This window comes from Procambarus clarkii, chromosome 2 (genome assembly GCF_040958095.1).
Source record: "Procambarus clarkii isolate CNS0578487 chromosome 2, FALCON_Pclarkii_2.0, whole genome shotgun sequence".
Lineage (NCBI taxonomy): Eukaryota > Metazoa > Arthropoda > Malacostraca > Decapoda > Cambaridae > Procambarus > Procambarus clarkii.
The window spans coordinates 44,474,161-44,492,436 of NC_091151.1; the positions used below are offsets into that span (position 1 = coordinate 44,474,161).

At 38.4% G+C, this 18,276-nt stretch overlaps 1 protein-coding gene across 9 annotated transcripts; it reads right to left on the minus strand.

The window, feature by feature from the left end:
* Positions 1–3,626: 3,626 nt before the first annotated feature.
* Positions 3,627–13,466, minus strand: LOC123762273 (U7 snRNA-associated Sm-like protein LSm10). Of its 9 annotated transcripts, none has more exons than XM_069325072.1 (4): positions 13,239–13,466; positions 10,710–10,860; positions 6,946–7,063; positions 3,627–4,206 (listed from the first exon to the last, which is right to left on the minus strand). In XM_069325072.1, the coding sequence occupies exons 2-4, from the start codon at positions 10,844–10,846 to the stop codon at positions 4,015–4,017; spliced, it is 447 nt and encodes a 148-aa protein (XP_069181173.1). In that variant the 5' UTR covers positions 10,847–10,860; positions 13,239–13,466; the 3' UTR covers positions 3,627–4,014. The 9 variants fall into 9 exon arrangements, with proteins under 9 accessions (XP_069181173.1, XP_069181137.1, XP_045604651.1 ...); XM_069325036.1 differs by lacking the exon at positions 13,239–13,466 and adding an exon at positions 12,407–12,541; XM_045748695.2 differs by lacking the exon at positions 13,239–13,466 and adding an exon at positions 12,107–12,194.
* Positions 13,467–18,276: the final 4,810 nt, after the last annotated feature.

Genomic DNA, 18,276 nt, shown 5'->3' on the forward strand with positions numbered 1-18,276 from the left:
CATCACTGAGAATGCCAATACAAGAACAAAAGCGCACAAGACAAACGATATCAAAGATACCTAATTCACCAACGATTCCATTGAGGGACAAATGACCTCAAGGGACAGCTGGAAAGCAAGACGCGCACACGTCTCGGAAGTCAGAACATTCAACAACGATACGCACTACAGTAAGAGGGACAATAAGGAGCAGGGCAGCGCTTCATTGAGTGCCAGTGAGTTAAACGTGTGTGACCAATACGTAAGGGGGGGGGGGGGCAACCCTTGTGTTTGCGGGGGTTGAGCTTTGCTCTTTCAGCCCGCCTCTCAACTACCTTCTTTTTCCCCCACACCACACACACACACACACACACACACCCCAGGAAGCAGCCCGTGACAGCTAACTAACTCCCAGGTACCTATTTACTGCTAGGTAACAGGGGCATTGAGGGTAAAAGAAACTTTGCTTATTTGTTTCTGCCTGGTGCAGGAATCGAACCCGCACCACAGAATTACGAGTCCTGCACACTATCCACCAGCCTACCAGGCCCCAACGTGTGTGTAGCACACAAGGGTTGTGTGCTACACACACAGTTTAACTTCTGTATGTTAAACTTCTGTATGCAGTTTATTATTATCACAATTATCGTTTAAATTTGATCAAACAGACTATTCTGGTGCCTACGACGACGGGACGGGTACTATGGTACGTGAGGAAGGGTTGGTACCTGTTGATAGCCAATAACTAAATCTACCACAGGAAAACTGTGAACATTAGCAGCCTAGGAACTATGAGCATTATTTGACATTAGCGCTATGGTATCCCGAGGACAGGTTGTGTGGAGAGCCTTGCTTTGGCCAGGGCATGAATCATTGACTCCTCTGTGTATGACCTTGGTAGCCAGGTAGGTATAACCTAGGTAGCACCCGAACATTTATGGTTGGGAATGTGTCAAGAGGTCGTACCACAAAAGTATTACTGAAGTACTGTATAGAAAATATGATGTTCAAGGAAAGAGAGTATAAAGGGGAGTTATCCGGAGAAAGAGCCTGCCATTCAGACTATACAGACTGTGGAGTGGTGTGGGACATCCTTATTGACTGTGAGTGGAGAGCACTAGGATACACATGCGTTTGTTTCTACTGTACACCACGAACACCCTTCATAACTGTGTTGTGTTAGACTTCGTTCGGTGTCTGTTCTTTTGCAGAGTTTAGAGATTGTTCTTTTGGTGACCATTCGTAGTGCCTGAAGTGTCCTGCTTGGCTTCAGGCACCTGCTTCACCTTCAGGCCATGTTAATTCTCCTGTAGGTCTATGGTTCAGCTCATTATGGATTGACCCATTGAGCCTGCACTCACTACATGCAAATTGGAAGGGCTCTTGACAGCCCTGTTACAGTCCAACAGTAATTCTGCCTGGCTCTGCCATGCTACCTGTTAGGTCGGTGACATTTTTGACCCAGAGTTCTGCAAGATAGGCACACATTGAGTATCCATTTTATCCAAGCCCACTTCATGACAAAGCTTTATGGGCTTTTTTTGTATTTGTGCTCCCTGTGGTATCTAGAAACTTTAGGTTCTAGGGACTGGACCTCCTCTTTCTTCCCCTGTAGGTGTGGTTTGCATAGCTTCTGGCCTTTCCTTCCCGATTCTGGCTTCAAAATGCCTGAGAGTTTTGTGTCAGGGCATGGTTTAGTTTTGGATGAAGCTCAGCCATTTCCAGGAGCAGCCCCATCCACTTTGATAATGAAAGTAACAGAGAGCCATCCCTTCCCAGTGGGGAAGTGGAAGGGGGAAGGGATGGCTCGGCTACCTCCACCATCGAAGTGAATGGGGCCGCCCCTGGAAATCGCTCTGCTTCAGAGATTTTTTGTCTTCACAACATACCTAGTACCATTCTTTCTCCTTAGGACAATGACTTTCTTTCTTAGGCATTGGGTGGTGAATACTGTTCCACCCTGGAGTCATCATGGCTAGCTTCCGAGGCTTGAAAAGAGCCCGAGGAGGGTGTGTGCGCGCTTTTTAAGCCTTCTTGGATTTTGCTTCCTTCAGATGAGGGTATTTTACTCCAGGGGTAAGACTTTTCCTATCTTATCTTCTTGAGGTTCTCTTGAGATATTGGGCTTAACGTCCCCGCAGCCCGGTTCTTGACCAGGCCTTCTTTTTGTTACACACCCCGAGGAAGCCGCCCATAGCAGTTGTCTAACTACCAGGTACCTATTTACTGCTAGGTAACAGGGGCATCAGGGTGAAAGAAACTCATTTGTTTCCGCCTCCATCAGGGATCGAACCCAGAACCTCAGGACTACAAATCTGAAGCGCTGCCCACTCCCTGTCAGGCCCCCAGGCCCCCCCACTCATCCTCCTGTAATGTATGAGCTAGATTATTCAGCAGCTGGCCCAGGGTTTGCTTTTATGTGTCAATTGGTTCCATGGGTTCATTACACTATATTTTTAGAGGTTTCAATCATCCCACCTTGATCTTCTGTGGCCCCTGTGGACCTGTTTTGGTTCATCCTGTGGGATTCATACCTCACTTCTTTGATGGACCCAGCCTGGTTCGAGTTCAGCTCTGCCATGGCCTATTGACCGAGGTATGAGGTTTTGGAGTGATCCTAGCTCATTGGTATCTCTCCAGTGTTACCATATTATACATGCTCAAAAAGGAGCTCCCAGGAGGAGCCCCTTTTAGAGCATGTATAGTATGGTATAACTAGTACACTATGTATATCTAAGATATGATGTAGTATTAAACAATTATAGAAACATAGTCCACTACTTAACACTTTGCGTTCCAATGACAACTGAATGTTTACTGTTGAAGCATGTGTCATCCGTACTCCACAGTAAACATTCCAATGATGCTAAAAACAAGTCATCCTACCGCCATTCATCACTATCATGTTTAATCTATTGTTAATACATTTTTGTTTTTGCTTTTGTTTTCTAGAGAATTCAATTACGAACATTTAGCTTTTTTTTTTTTTGTAGTTATAATAAAACAAATAACTGAGATTACTTAATAATAATATCAATTTTTTAAGCATTCCTGAGCAGGACCTGCCAAGTCCACTATTATTATGTTTGGGAACACACATGAAGAGGAGCAAAAATCTATGATAAATTCACTTTTGTTTTTGCATCCAATCTCTAAACAATTCACTTGCAAACATTTTGACACCAAATTTATATTTATAGCCTAACAAATAATTTGGAAAACTTAAAAATTGTGGTAAATATTTTTTGCATTGGTGCGTGCCACTCACCAATGCAATGGTGGGTTATGTACCAGCATACATAACCCACACCTGATATATCATACATTATTTAACGACTGTGTTACCTTTAAAAAACATTTATTCATGATCCAAATGAGAAATGTTCCTGAAAATTTGAAAGGAATGTTAAACTTTCATCTACCTGTCAGCCATTTGTAATGAGTGAATAACAACAAAACAATAGCACTGCGATGGTGTGCTCCCACTGAGTGCACTGCCCTGGTGGCCTGCTGCGGTAAACACAAAATATCACATCCAGAAATACAAGTTTCACATCCTATATAGCAATTCTCTTGGCCAAAATATAAACAACTATACAGCTGATCTTAGAGGAGGTAAAAGTTGGGATACAAAAACCACTTTAAAATATCTTTCAATAAATGTATGATTAAACATACTAAAATAGTTATTTTCCACAAAATATCCTTGTAAAATTAGGGATGCATCTTATGTGAGAGTGCATCTTTTATGCTGACAAATACAGTAGTTCTTTCAAATCTAAGTTTGGCTTTGATCACATTTCTTCTTTGAAGATCTTTCCTGCCTCCTGAATGTACTGAATTTGCAATTTTTAAATTAATATTTTGACAACCAGAATACTGTATCATATACAGCCTAAATTACACTTTCAATTCTCAGATGTTTTTGTGCATGACCACTCTTAAATAGCTTAAAAATAAACTTGAAGGTCTTAATGGAAAATTGGTGACGGAAGGCAAAATCAAAGTTTCTTAAGGTACATAAGGAGAGCAAATTTATTCAAGAGGATCTTGTGATGGTCCAGCCTTATCTTCATCATCTTGCTTTGTACATTGCATCCCATGTTCTCTTCTATATCTTTTTAAGGTCTGCTCTGTTCTCTTTTCAGCAATAAGACCTTTTAACCTCATCTTCTGACGAGGAGCTGAAAATGTGACTCTCTTCTTGATTAACTCCATAATGTCAATCTGATGAATAAATGTTATCAAAGTTAAGAGTAATCAGTAATAAGTATATTAAACTTGTGATAATTATATACAGTATAGCACAGAAACATTCAAACTTGGAAATAACCAAGCCTTTTGGCCTTGCTATCATTAAAGAAAAACATGAGATGGTTATTTTATAGATACAGTATATAGGTATATATTTAATAGGTATTTTATTGATATATCAGGATAATGTAATTTATCTGTGAATTGAAAGAGAGGCATCATAGGTAGAATTACTAGAGGACAGAACCAGAGTGCATGGGGAAATTGTGTGAAACCCTGGTTCGGTTTCAGTGGTAACCTTGGGAATCCTTGAGGGTGCAATTCTTTTGACCATTTTTATTTTTGGTGACTACGTAGTAGTTTAGATCGTGCATCTGGGAATACCCATTGCATCAGTTAGAATCCTTATCACGGCTCCTGTGAATTTTCTTATAGATATATCACGATAATGTAAATTCTGTATATTCTATTATATTACGTGACACACATGTATACTGATTATATTCATATGGTTTTCACAACTCTAAAATGGTTGTGAAGAAGCATACCAGGTCAACCAACCATCATTTGAACATAATACTGTAATAAAGGAACTATAGACAGCCTATTGGCCACTTATTAGGCAGCTCTTATTTATATTGATATAAATAGGAGCTGCCTCATACAAGCCTATTGGGCTATATTGGACCTATTGAACCATCATTGCAACCATATGGAGTTGTGAAATTCCATATGAACATAATCAGTATATGTATCATATAACATAATGGAATTTTATACCATGACAGTTACCGCATTGGCATAGTAACATTTGCAATAATAATTGCATTGACATATTAATTAAGGTGATCATGAAATGATTGGAGTTTTCATGTGACAAGGTAAACTTCACTACATCCATATAAAGCTATTGTATTTATATTAGCATAATTCATACAAAATCCAGACAATATCGGTTTAAATCAACGTATTATGATAACCACATTACCCCCATGATGAGAACTACATTTTAAGGAATAAGAAAAATATGATGAAAACATTAATGTTGGGAGGGGTAATTAGCACATCGTGTATAATCGGCTAGGAGGTTGGGTATCAAGAGCTAGATCTCACTTAACTGTAGTCAGTGATAGGTAAGAGTAACTTCTATGGTGTGTTTGGAAGCTGACCCACTGAGAGGCCAGGCTACAGGGTAGGAGAGCCTTGCCCAGGGAAGTGCACAAGTCATTGACTCCTCTGTGAGGTCCTACAGCTAGGGGAGTTCTATTTGGTTGTGAACTGGGGTGCACTAGGATATGCATGCTTGTTTATACAGTACAACATGTCGTGGAAACCCTTTGTAGCAAAGTTTATTGCTAGGCTGCATTCAGTATCTGTTCAGCTGGCAAGCATCTCTTGTACTTAGGTGACTTGCTTGGGTACTTAACTTCATGTCCTGGTAACTTTCCTGTGAGTCTGTGTCATGGCTCATTATGGATCAAAACATTGATCCAGCACTCACTTTCAGTCTTCTCTATGCACAGGAGTCAGGCAGATATATGGAAAAAGGCTAACATAGACCCTCTTAACTATAGACCTGTATCGTTGATAAGTGTAGTGGTCAAAATATTGGAAAAAAATAATTAAAATCAAATGAGTAGAACACCTGGAGATTTTTTTTTTATTTTTTCTACAGGAAAGAGACAGTTGGATTGACTGTACATACTGTATTTATCTGGACCTAAAAATGGGCTTTCAACAGAGTCCCACATAAGAGATTGTTCTGGAAACTGGAACATACTGAAGGAGTGACAGGGAGGCTTCTAATGTGGATTAAAACTTTTCTAACAGAAAAATGAGGGCAGTAATCCGAGGCACTGTATCAGACTGGAAAAATGTCACTAGTGGAGTACCACAGGATTTAGTTCTTGCACTAGTGATGATCACTGTCTACGTTAACGATCTACTAGAAGGAATACAGAATTACATGAACATGTTTGCTGATGATGCTAAGGTACTATGGCAGATAAGATATTTAGACAATTGTCATGCCTTGAAGATGACCTAGACAAAGTAAGTATTGTATATGGAGCAACACTTGGCAAATGGAATTCAGTGTGAATAAATGTCATGTTTTGGAATGTGGAATGAAACAGGCCAGACACAACAACCTACAAATTACAGTACAGTATATGGAAAGGCATTAAAGAACTTTGATGAAGAGATTTAGGGGTGGTTCTAGATAGAAAACTGGCCCCTTAGACCACATAAAGAGCATTGTGTGAGGAGCCTATGCTACACTTTTCAACTTCTAGACGTAAGGAGCCGAGGAGAAGTTCGAACCAGTGAGTTACAGTACATCTCTGAGCTGATCATCTGAAAGAGGTGGAACCATGGAAAAACACCCAGATTCGGACACCGAGCAAGCAGCGCTTGAAACCAAGGTTGTATGACTATTTAGTATGATTGAAGTGTGTTCTGGATGTAAATTCTTACCAAGTCAAGGCCTTGGCTAAATTCTTACCCCAGTCAAATTCCACTGTATTGTGATCCATACAAGGCTTCACTCTACAGTACAGTATATTACAGTATTTCCTTACCAACCTTTCATAAAGAGTGCCCCTTATGCACTGACCATTATTCCTGGAAGGCAATACTACATATGAAAGAGACCTCAACATAAGAAATCTATTTAAAATTAATTGACAAATATAACAGTAAAGCATAACTCACCTTATCAGGTATGTGCACATAGCGAATCTTTCTGCCCATAACATGAAAATTTTCTAACAATATACTTTTCCCATTTACATCGGTATATCTAGCATTTGCTATTTCCATATTCATTTTCCTGTAAAGACAAGTATAGTATTACTCCTAATATGCAGCATTCTGGGTATCAAGTAAACAGACAATCTATATAAATAAAAATGGAAATGTTCGTTTGTGCATAACCGCTAATCTCTGAAAGTTCTTCACCGATTGCTTTGAAATTTTCGCACAACGTTCCATTCGCATCTGGCCAGGGTTTTATATACATACTACAGTATATAGATGTCACATCTGTGATGGTAAAAAAAAAAAACTTTTTCTGAAAAACTGTTTTTTCCATGTGAGGGAAATCTTCGAAACCTCTTTACCGATTGCTTTGAAATTTTGAGACAACATTGCATTCGAATAGGCGCGTATTTTTATATATCTACTATATTCATGCTTCACCTGTGACAGGAAAAAACATGCTTTATTTGAAAAACAGCACCATCTGTTGGACGTAACAGCAGCACATGCTGTAATCTCCGAAAGTTCTTCACCAATTGCTTTGAAATTTTGACAACGTTGCATTCGAATAGGTGCGTCTTTTTATATATAGTACCTACTATATAGATGCCACCCCTGTGACAGGTAAAAACATGCATTTTTGAAAAACAGCGCCATCTGTTGCACATAATAGCAACATGCATGCTATACTAAATATGTCACGAATTCCATTTCAGTGTTTCCGTTTGCATTGATAAATTTTATTTTCATAGATTTTAATTTATTTTATTTTTTTATTGAATTATTTTGTGTGACATTGTGTTGGAATTGGGCTGTGTTGTTTACCATACCGTTCATTTCGTAAGTAGAGTATAAGTATAGAGGTCATGCCTTTGACAGGTAAAACTAAGTTTTTCTTGAAAAACAGCGCCATCTGTTGCATGTAAGAGCTACACATGCTATACTAAATATGTTACAATTCCATTTCAATGTTTCTGATTGCATTGATAAAATGAATTTTCATAGATTTTGATTTATTTTCATTTTGATTTAATTATTTTGTGTGAATTGCATTGGAATTGAGCTGTGTTGTTTACCATATCGTTCATTTCGTGAGTATAGTTTATTTTTTTATTTTTTCATATTTTCATTTCATTTTTTAACTGTTGTTCTTATAATTCAGTGATGGGAACATCAGATCACTTGATGTTCCCAATTTTCTGATAGGAACATCAGACCATTTGGGAAGGCATCGGACGAGTGAGTGGGGAATGGTGGGGATGACGAGGGGACGGAAGTGAGAGATGGTGGGGAGGATGAGGGGACAAGGGAGGGGTAATGGTGAGGAAGGACGAGGGGACGGGGGAGTTTGGGATGGTGGGGGACGAGGGGATGGGGAAATGGAGAATGGTAGGGAGGACAAAGGGACAGGGGAGTGGAGCATGGTGGGGAGGACGAGGGAACTGTGGAGTGGGGAATGATTGGGAGGCCGAGGAGACGGGTGAGGGGAGGATGGTGGGGAGGACTGGGGGGACAGGGAAGGTTGCTGTGGCCCAGCAGACAGCAACACGTGGCCGGGTACTGCTAGTATATAATAAAATACATTGTTGTTTGGTACACTGTCTTTTTTATTATATATATATATATATATATATATATATATATATATATATATATATGCATGCATGCAAGCAATTGACGATCACAAAACACTGATCATTTTATGCGGAAAATCCACAGAGAAATATGAAATGAGGTGTTCAATATGAAAATATGAAATGAGATGAAATGGCCAAATATGAAATTTGGCCACCTCATTTCATATTTCTCTGTGGATTTTCCACATATATATATATATATATATATATATATATATATATATATATATATATATATATATATATATATATATATACAAACATTCTATGAAAGTATTTAACTTGTCAAGTAGTTTTAAGTTTGGTTAATTTGGCCACTTAATAATATATTTCCTTATACTGTACAAAGTACTGTATCTCCAAAAGCCAAAAATGTTCAAAGGAAAAAATTCTCGACAGTTTACAAAAAATAAATAACTGTAGTCATAAATACAAATAATAAATACATGTAGACAAATACAAATAGTAAATGGCAAATACATAAAGTAAGAAGTAAGTATGTTTAATTATAGAACTTAAAACACAGTGATGAACAGTGCTACCAGAGTGAGCACCCAAATAATTTGATAAAATTACATTTATCTTCACTTTTACTTCAGTTATTTTTCTGGCAAAGGATTTAAAATGTAGCTTAAATTACTGTATTTTTGAAGACATAAATTACATTTATTACTATATCTAGCTAAAATCAACTTTGATCATTGAGAGGTCGCAGCTCCAATCGATCACGAGGGCTTCGCTATGGAAACTTTCCTTTAAAAATCATAACCATCCTTGTTCTTTGATATGCTATATTCCCTGTAATGCACTCACAATAACAATTATATCTCCATCTTTCTGAAGGCATATAATATTCCAGGCTTTATTAACATACCTCAGTTATTTACACAATATATCTGCCAGTGCAATGGCTTTGGTACTCCATAACCCACTGGAAGTGGTTATTAAAATATTATTAAACATGTCCATGGTAAAAGATTTGAAATGAAGCTTATATTTCTGTCTTGAGACGTATAAAACATTTACATTAATTAATGTATCTATGTGAAATAAACATTGATCCATCGATCAATCTGTGCAGGTTCGGTGCTCGGCAAGTGATGAAAAAAGCAATCTTTATACAACTACTGTACATATATCTATATATAAAGCCACTGTGCGTACTACATATTACTGCACTACTACTACAACTACATATATCTATATATAAAGCCACTGTGCGTACTACATATTACTGCACTACTACTACAACTACATATATCTATATATAAAGCCACTGTGCGTACTACATATTACTGCACTACTACTACAACTACATATATCTATATATAAAGCCACTGTGCATACTAGTGGCTTTAGGTATTGTATGTACAAGCTCTATCTTTAAATCCAACATTATGTTTGTAACTCCTCTTCAATGTATGTACCTTTACCTAAATAAAAAATCTAATCTAATTTTTGGTTTTATGTAATTTATTACTCTGGTAGAGATTCTTCATATACTGTACAGTATATGAATTGTATTTCCATCTTTCTTCTGACAAATAATGTTCATTAACTTATAAAGATATTTTAAACAATTTTCTTTGGGAGCTTATCTGTTGCAACATGGTTGCACATTTTTGGAATCCTATATATGGGTTAACCCAACTGACAGTTGGGTCAGATTCCAATATGATGCAGAAAACTTGTACCAGGGTAATAGTAAACCTTGAAAGGGATGTCATGCATTATATTAAACAAACCTCTTCATTTAGTCTTGATATCATGCACACACTACTGGGGTAAGTCACAATAGAGTAGGTTAAGTTAGTAAGGTAGCATGGATTAGGATTGGTTAAATTTAACAGAATTCAGATGGCTAATTTACAATCACAATTTTCTCTCACCCAACAGAGAATATGATTTCCTGTACCATAGCAATTTTTGACAGAACGTAATATTAAGATTACTTCTTAATAACAAAAAAAAAATTGGCACGAGTAATTACTCACTTTATTCACGAGTAACAAAATTAAGTGACTATAATACAGCAATATAATTAATTATTATTTTCAAACACTAATCAAGAGGAGCACTCACACATCAACTTCAGTAATCAACCCTGAGACAAATGCATCATTGTGCAGTTCGACAGTGGTCCTCCATCCTGTGAGCCCCATGACCAGGCAAGTCAGGGTGTTGAGCTCTTTGTGACGGCTCCGCCCATCCAAACCCATTTCTTAACCAAAATCTGTAGGAATTGACAAAAAAATATATATAATTTTGTTTACAATGTTCAATATTATCTATTGCAATATTTAAATTTTCATGCATTAGATTAGGACTTGCTTTAGGTCTTGATGCTTGATACACACACACACACACACACACACACACACACACACACACACAAAATTCTCTTTCTCAAACAGTGGTAGACGGTTGGAACAAGTTAGGCGAGAAGGTGGTGGAGGCCAAGACCGTCAGTAGTTTCAAAGCGTTATATGACAGAGTGCTGGGAAGACGGGACACCACGAGCGTAGCTCTCATCCTGTAACTACACTTAGGTAATTACACTTAGGTACACATGCATGTATGTATTACACACACAAGAAGATACATTGGGTTGTGAGAGTGTATAACTGGCTGTAGAGCATTACATGTTCTTATAATAATAATAATTCATTGTGTCAGGGGACAGGAAGCTAGAGTGTAGTCATACAAATTAGACCTTTATTGAAATCCCCTCACCCCACCCCCAAGGCCGAATTACTGACCCCACCCAGGATGCAACCCCACACCAAGCTGACCAACTCCTGATTGATTACTTACTTATTGCTAGGTGAACAGAACATTAGGTGAAACACGTGCCCAATCATTTCTGGCCCACCCGGGGTTTGATCCCGGAATTTGTTATTGTGCATTGAGAATGGACCTGACTGTACTACTGAGACCCCTGTTGTTGATTTTTGGGCAGCAACGTACCTAGATGAATGCACCCTGCCATGCATCTAGGCTGCCAAACCAGATTCTTGGGATGAAAACCAAATAGGAAGCTATTCTGACAACAAAAATGTAACCAGGCAGCAAAACAAGACTGCTTAGTGGCACTAACTACCAGGTGACACCCAAATACCCCTGGCAGGGCAGCCACCGACCACCCACACCACACACAGGGGTAACAACTCCGGCAGAGCAAAAGCCAGGAGCCCTCCATGTCCAGAGGGAAGACAGGAGCGTCTGGAGCCAGCCAGCCACAGGTAGTTGAATGAAAATTCCTCATGGAATGATCTAGCCCTATGGGCAGCAAAATCAAAACGCTAACCGATGACCCGTAGGAGCAGAGCTCAGGCATCCGCACAAGAATGAACTGGGAGTCGAGCATTAGGGTTCCGGTAGTACAGTCGGGTTCGTTCTCAACGCACAGTCAAGAATTCCGGGCTCGAATCCTGGGCAGGAAAGAAATGGTTGGGCACATTTCCTTTCACCTAATGCACCTGTTCACCTAGCAGCAAATAGGCACTCAGGAGTTAGTTTTGCTTGTTGTGGGGTTGTATCCTGGATGGGGTCAGCAATTCGACCCTGAGTGGGGGGGGGGGGGACCTAGATAAAAGCCTAACGTGTATGAATACACTCTGGCTTCCCTCGACACTGAATTATTACATTCTTGCAAAGCCACTAACACAATTTAAAGTACAATTAGATAACTGCACGAGTACACAGCTAAGCCTTAAATTTAAATATAGTAATTATACTAATTAATTGGTAGTGAGAACCAGGAATCCTAGTTGACTGACCTTGCTGGTGTTGTTATAATTGTTCCGAACCTCAATGGAATCTGACCCATATATCAATCAGGTCAACCCATGTGTTGCGTTTCCAAAAGGGTCGCCCATGTTAGAATCGGTGAACGCCCTAGTAATATTGTTGAAAACATCTTAATAACTTATTAAACCAAAGGTCTTTTTATGTCAGAAGAACGGCAGAAACTGGATCTATATATGAAAACTCTTTCAGGACAAAATTTAAAGTAAAACTAAAGATATTTGTAGTTGTATAAAAGTTGCATTTTTCATCGGTCGTAGAGCCGGAAATCCGCAATATTCATCTCAGAACAATGCTTATTTCACGCAGAATCGTTAATAAACGTAAGATTTTTATACGTCTCAAGAAAGATAGAAACATAATCTTCATTTTAAATGCCTTACCATGGGCATATTTGTATTTAAAGCGAAGATACGTGTATTTTTCTAATCGGCGAGCTCCGATCCCGCACAGATCGAGCAACGGAGTAACTCTCTCTCAGAACAATGCTTATTTCACGTAAATTCGTTAATAAACGCAAATGTTTTTATATGTGTTGAGAAAGATAGAAATGTAAGCTTCATTTTAAATACTTTACCATAGATATATATAAAGTTCTAATGAAGATACAAGTGTTTTAATAATCGCCGAGCTCCGACCCCGCACAGACTGATCGACAGAGCAACTCTCTCAGAACAATGCTTATTTCACGTAAATTCGTTAATAAACACATATGTTTTATATGTCTCAAGAAAGATAGAAATATAAGCTTCATTTTAAATACTTTAACATAGACATATATAAAGCTCAAGTGAAGATACATACGTTTTTATAGTGGCATTCAGTAGCTTGTCGGTCATGGAATGTAGAAGCCTACGCACTTGCCAATATAGTGTGTAATTAACAAAGATACGCTTATAAAGCCTAAAATATTATATGCCTTCAGAAAGACAGAGATATGCTCGTTATTGTGAGTGCACCAAAGGAAATATATCTTGTTGGAGGACAAAGATATATCAATTCTAAAATAAGTTTCGACTCTCGCTCGGGCGAGAGATAGCGCGACTCTCGCCCCATCTATTGGAGATTCTGTTCACCTAATGACCCAAAGCTACTCAAAGCCTCCTAGCATTACTTAAATAATGAAGAAATATGGTATATTTATTCACTATAATGTTGGTGCTTAATGCAGAACACGAGAAAACATATATTTACTATAAAATAATATACTTCCATTATGAAATAAGTAAATATGTGGCCTCATAGGAAGTCAACGGTCCAGGTGTCAATGTTGTGGAGCGACTTATCCAAGATATATTGTTGTCTGGAAAGTGTTTGTTGGCATATCAACCTTCTTGTACACAGTGATCCAGTCGTTGCACTTCTCTCCTTAAATGATCGCAAATTTAGTTTATTATATTAACAAGTAGAATACGTATTTCTAATAATATCTAACATAACTAGCCAGAAAATATTTAAGACTTATTGAAAAATACATGTCTAAGTTAAATCGACTTCATAGAACAATAGTGTTGGTCTATACTAATCGTTATTCGTTAGTATGCGTTCGCTACTTAAAAAACATTTACTGTACTGATGTAAAATCTCCCATGTCTCTTCGCACATCGAACACCGAACCTTACACACTCTCTGATATATTGTTTAATTAATAGAGATTCACTAATAAAGCTTATAATTGTATATGTTATCAAAAAGGCATAGATAAAGTCGTTCTTACGTTTTAGTCACAGAGATTAGATATTAGTAAAGTAAAGTTCATTTTATTCAGGAAAGTACATAAATAGTCGATTTACAAACATAATATTGGATTTATAGATAGAGCTAGTACATACAATACCTAAAGCCACTAGTACGCATAGCGTTTCGGGCATATTATTGAGAGAGGAAAGATATTTATATTTAAACAATTTTTTTTTTTTACCGACGCTCTCCCTATTGATGAGAACTACAACCTAATGAAGATAAATGTTAATTTTATGTAGATACTGTAATAAACGAAAGTTTTTAATGTCATCAGAGAAGCAGAAATATAGGCAAATTTTAAATCCCTTGTCATAAATATAACTGAAGTGAAAGCAAAGATATATGCATTTTGATAGTTACAAAGTCCCTTCGTTTTTTGCACGTGGTGATACAGGATATTGTGCATTTGTTCTCGATTCTTGACAGCGTCGAAGAAATGGCTGAGGCGGTATGCCCAAGTGGCAGTGAGGAGGACAGACAAGATGATAATCGACCGTTTGAATTAGTAGTGAACAAAAAGAAACGGAGAAATAATAACAGACAGCGAGACAGTGAGAGTGACGATGAGATTGCAAAGAGACCAAAGAATGAGACCCTACTCGGCAAGACTCAAGACAAGACAAGAAGGAAGAGGCTGTTGTTCCCTACAACATGCCAATTGAATTTCCACCAAAAGCTAGAGTGGACGGTACGTTTGGCTAAACAATGTTTGGAATACGAACCACTTTTCAAGGAGGGTCTTCACCGGCCCTACATAACAGTTGGGACTGAACAGGCCGTGGAACGCCTCACGACGGTTGGATTTGAGAATGTAGTGATGGTTCCTCCAGAAGAAGGTATGTTGCACACAAAGATCATAGTTTTCAAGTTTCCAACTTATTTGGATCCTGACTGTCTTCTTCTTAACAATGATAATGTTGTCTGGGCCAAGAGGAACAGTGTTCGTGGTGACAAACGAAGCCAGGTTGTTGCCTTGGTAAAGGGTGAGGCGCCGGAGAAAATTTTTGTGCAAGGACTAGGCTATAGGAACGTTGCAAAATACGTTGAGGAGCCTATACTGTGCATGAAGTGTTCACGTTGGGGACATATGGCATGGAAATGCCAGTTTGACCCCAGGTGTCGGTATTGTGGGAAAAATCACGACTCGCGAGAGTGTAGAGTCAAGATTGAAAGAAGTGAAAAGATTATCCCATTTTGTTGCAACTGTCGAGGCAGCCACAATGCTGGTTCCTCTCTATGCCCCATGAAGCCTCATCTGAAAGAGACTAGAACGGGTCCTACAAGCAGGATAGATGTATCCTCGCAGCAAGGAAAAATTGTGCAAGAGGAACATGGAGGAAACAGTTGGAAGCCAACGGCAGCCCCTATGATCAATGTGTGGGAAAAAGGGACGGAGAAAGTAAAGGCGAGCTTAGGGAAAGTACATCATGCAGTGGAAAAACTGAAACCTTGTGACGACAAGGTTCAGGACAATATGGTCACCTCTGAGGTTGGTAATCAAATTTTGGAGTATCTAAAAAAACTAGATAAGAGGATTGAGGCATTGGAAAAATTGGCTATGGAAGGTGGACGGGGTAAAGATGGTGGTGAAACAGGACGTGTAATTGAAAGTAAAACGAGACGTGAAATGGAAAGTGAAACGTGCGTAGAAGAAAGTAATGATGTGCATGAGGTAACGATGATAGAGGATAGTCAGGAGAATACACTTTCTAGTAGTGTTAGCGGTGTTCAACCTCCTGTTGTGACAAATGGTGAAAGAACGGTTAAAGTAAAACGGGTTACAGAAATAACAAAGAAAATAGATATGAAAAATATTACCTTCGATGTTAGTAGTAGTTGTGAAGGTGAGGAGAAAGAAAAAATGTTACGGTGTTGGAAGGAAGTTTCTAAGGTACTCTTGTATCTCATGGAATGTGACGGACAGGGCAAAGGTAGTTTTATTATTAATCATGGATGAAAGTAAATTGAGAATATTATCTTGGAACATTAATGGATTAAAAACTAGAGCAGTGGATGTACACTATTATACTCTTAGAGAGGATATTGACATAGTAGCACTCCAGGAAACTGGGGATAGGGATGGTAGCATACTGAGGCTAAATGGCTATAGAGGCTTTCACTTATATGCTGATGGAGGAACTAGGGGGGTCTCATGTTATGTCAAAAGTACCATACCTGCCGAGATAACTGGAATTCCTCAGAGATATAGAGGTATTGAAAGTATTAGCTTGCGGATACAATTAAAGGACCGAGAGTTAAATTTCATTAATCTATACATCTCTGATAGCTCCCTTGATTTACGATACTTGCCAGATTCCTTCTTTTCTGAAGATACACTTGTGGTAGGGGATTTTAATGCCAGACATCCAGCTTTAGGATCAAGGGGTAAAGCAAATAGGAATGGTTGCAGATGGTACCAGTTTTTGCAGGAACATGAAGATGTTCAACTGCTGGGCGAGCCCTCTCCTACTCATTTGAGGGGAGGGAGATTAGATTATGCTTGTTTAATAAATGCTGAGGGCATAGAGGGGAATTGTCTTACTGTGGATGAAATGCTAAGTGATCATTTTGCATTACAAATACAGCTTAAACTAGATAAAAAGCATGCCTGCCTTCAGAGGAAAAGGTTAAAGTTTAATGAGGGAGAATTAAGGGGTCTTGTCGGCCATATTAAGTCTTGGTATGATACTTATAAGCCGGTTTCGGCAGAAGCATTTTATGAAGATTTAATTAAGGAGGTAGATGTATTTAATGCAACATTGAACCGGAAACCATCTAGTATAAAAAGGCATCCCCCCAGAAAAGAAAATTATACACATGACAAGATGCTTAAGGGGTGGACATTAACAATGAGGAGAGCTCACAGGGATTGGAATAGGAATGGTAGGACTGAGGAAGGGAAGAATGCTTTACTGGCAGTTGCTAGGCTGTGTGGGGAGAAGAGAAAGGAAATTAGGAGCAAGTATTGGCAGGAATTTGCAGAGAAAGTTGGGAGTAACAGAAACTTGAAGGAAATCTGGCAAGACGTAAATAAAATAAGGGGTAAAAAGCACAATTTTGTTGCACATCCAGACCCGCAAGGAATTGCAAATGAGCTCGTAAATAAATGGGCGGAAGCTGCCAAACTTAGTTCATTACCCGCTGTAACGAGAGAGTCATTAGATTCTTGGAAAGATCTAAGAAAGGATTTTATACTTATAGCAGGTAACAGTGGTGATGTCACTTGCACAGGTATTACCAGAGAAGAACTAATAACGGCGATTAAAGTTGGGAAATCTACCGCACCTGGGGAGGATGGAGTAACTTATGAAATACTTAATGAACTTGCCACTATGACGAAAAGCCCACTTTTAGACCTCTTTAATATTAGTTATAAAGAGGGCAGTATTCCCAGTAAATGGAAAAAAGCTATGATCATCCCTATCCCTAAAGCCAATGGAGAGTATAGACCTGTGTCTTTAACCTCGTGTTTTTGTAAAATGATGGAGAGGATCATTTTAAATAGACTTTTATATATAATAGGTGATCAGCTGTCTAGTAATTTGTTCGGGTTCCTCAAAGGAAAAAGTACCTCTGATTGTATTATTAAATGTCTAGCTAATGAAAATGATTATTATAGAATTTTCATTGATTTACAAGGAGCTTTTGATAAAGCCAACAAAGAGGTTATTTTATATGAATTAGCTAGTCTTGGTGTTAAAGGGAAATTATTGCGCTGGATAGGGGATTATCTTTACGAAAGGAAGGCTCAGGTGTGGTATCAAGGTTGTATGTCAGATGTGAGGTCTTTTGAACTCGGCACACCTCAGGGAGGAGTTTTGAGTCCCACCCTGTTTAATGTACTAATGAATAAGATAGCATCTGAGAGATACTCAAATGGGGTAACTCCGATCATATATGCCGATGATATTTTATTTCAGGGCAAAGATATTTCAAAGGTTCAAACAGTGTTGGACAATTTCGGAAACCTGTGTCACCATATGGGATTGGTGGTTAATGAAAACAAAACTAAGTTTGAATGTAGAAGTCGGAGCCCCATTGTTTTGAAAATAAACGATAAAAATATAGAGAGAGTTAATATATATAAATATTTAGGCAT

Coding starts and splice junctions, on each gene's coding strand:
- LOC123762273 (XM_069325072.1), bottom strand. CDS start 10,846: ATGGGTTTGGATGGGCGGAGCCGTCACAAAGAGCTCAACACCCTGACT. Junction 7,064..10,709: donor TTGATTACTGAAGTTGATGT/GTGAGTGCTCCT, acceptor TTGTCTTTACAG/GAAAATGAATATGGAAATAG. Junction 4,207..6,945: donor ATGTGCACATACCTGATAAG/GTGAGTTATGCT, acceptor TTTATTCATCAG/ATTGACATTATGGAGTTAAT.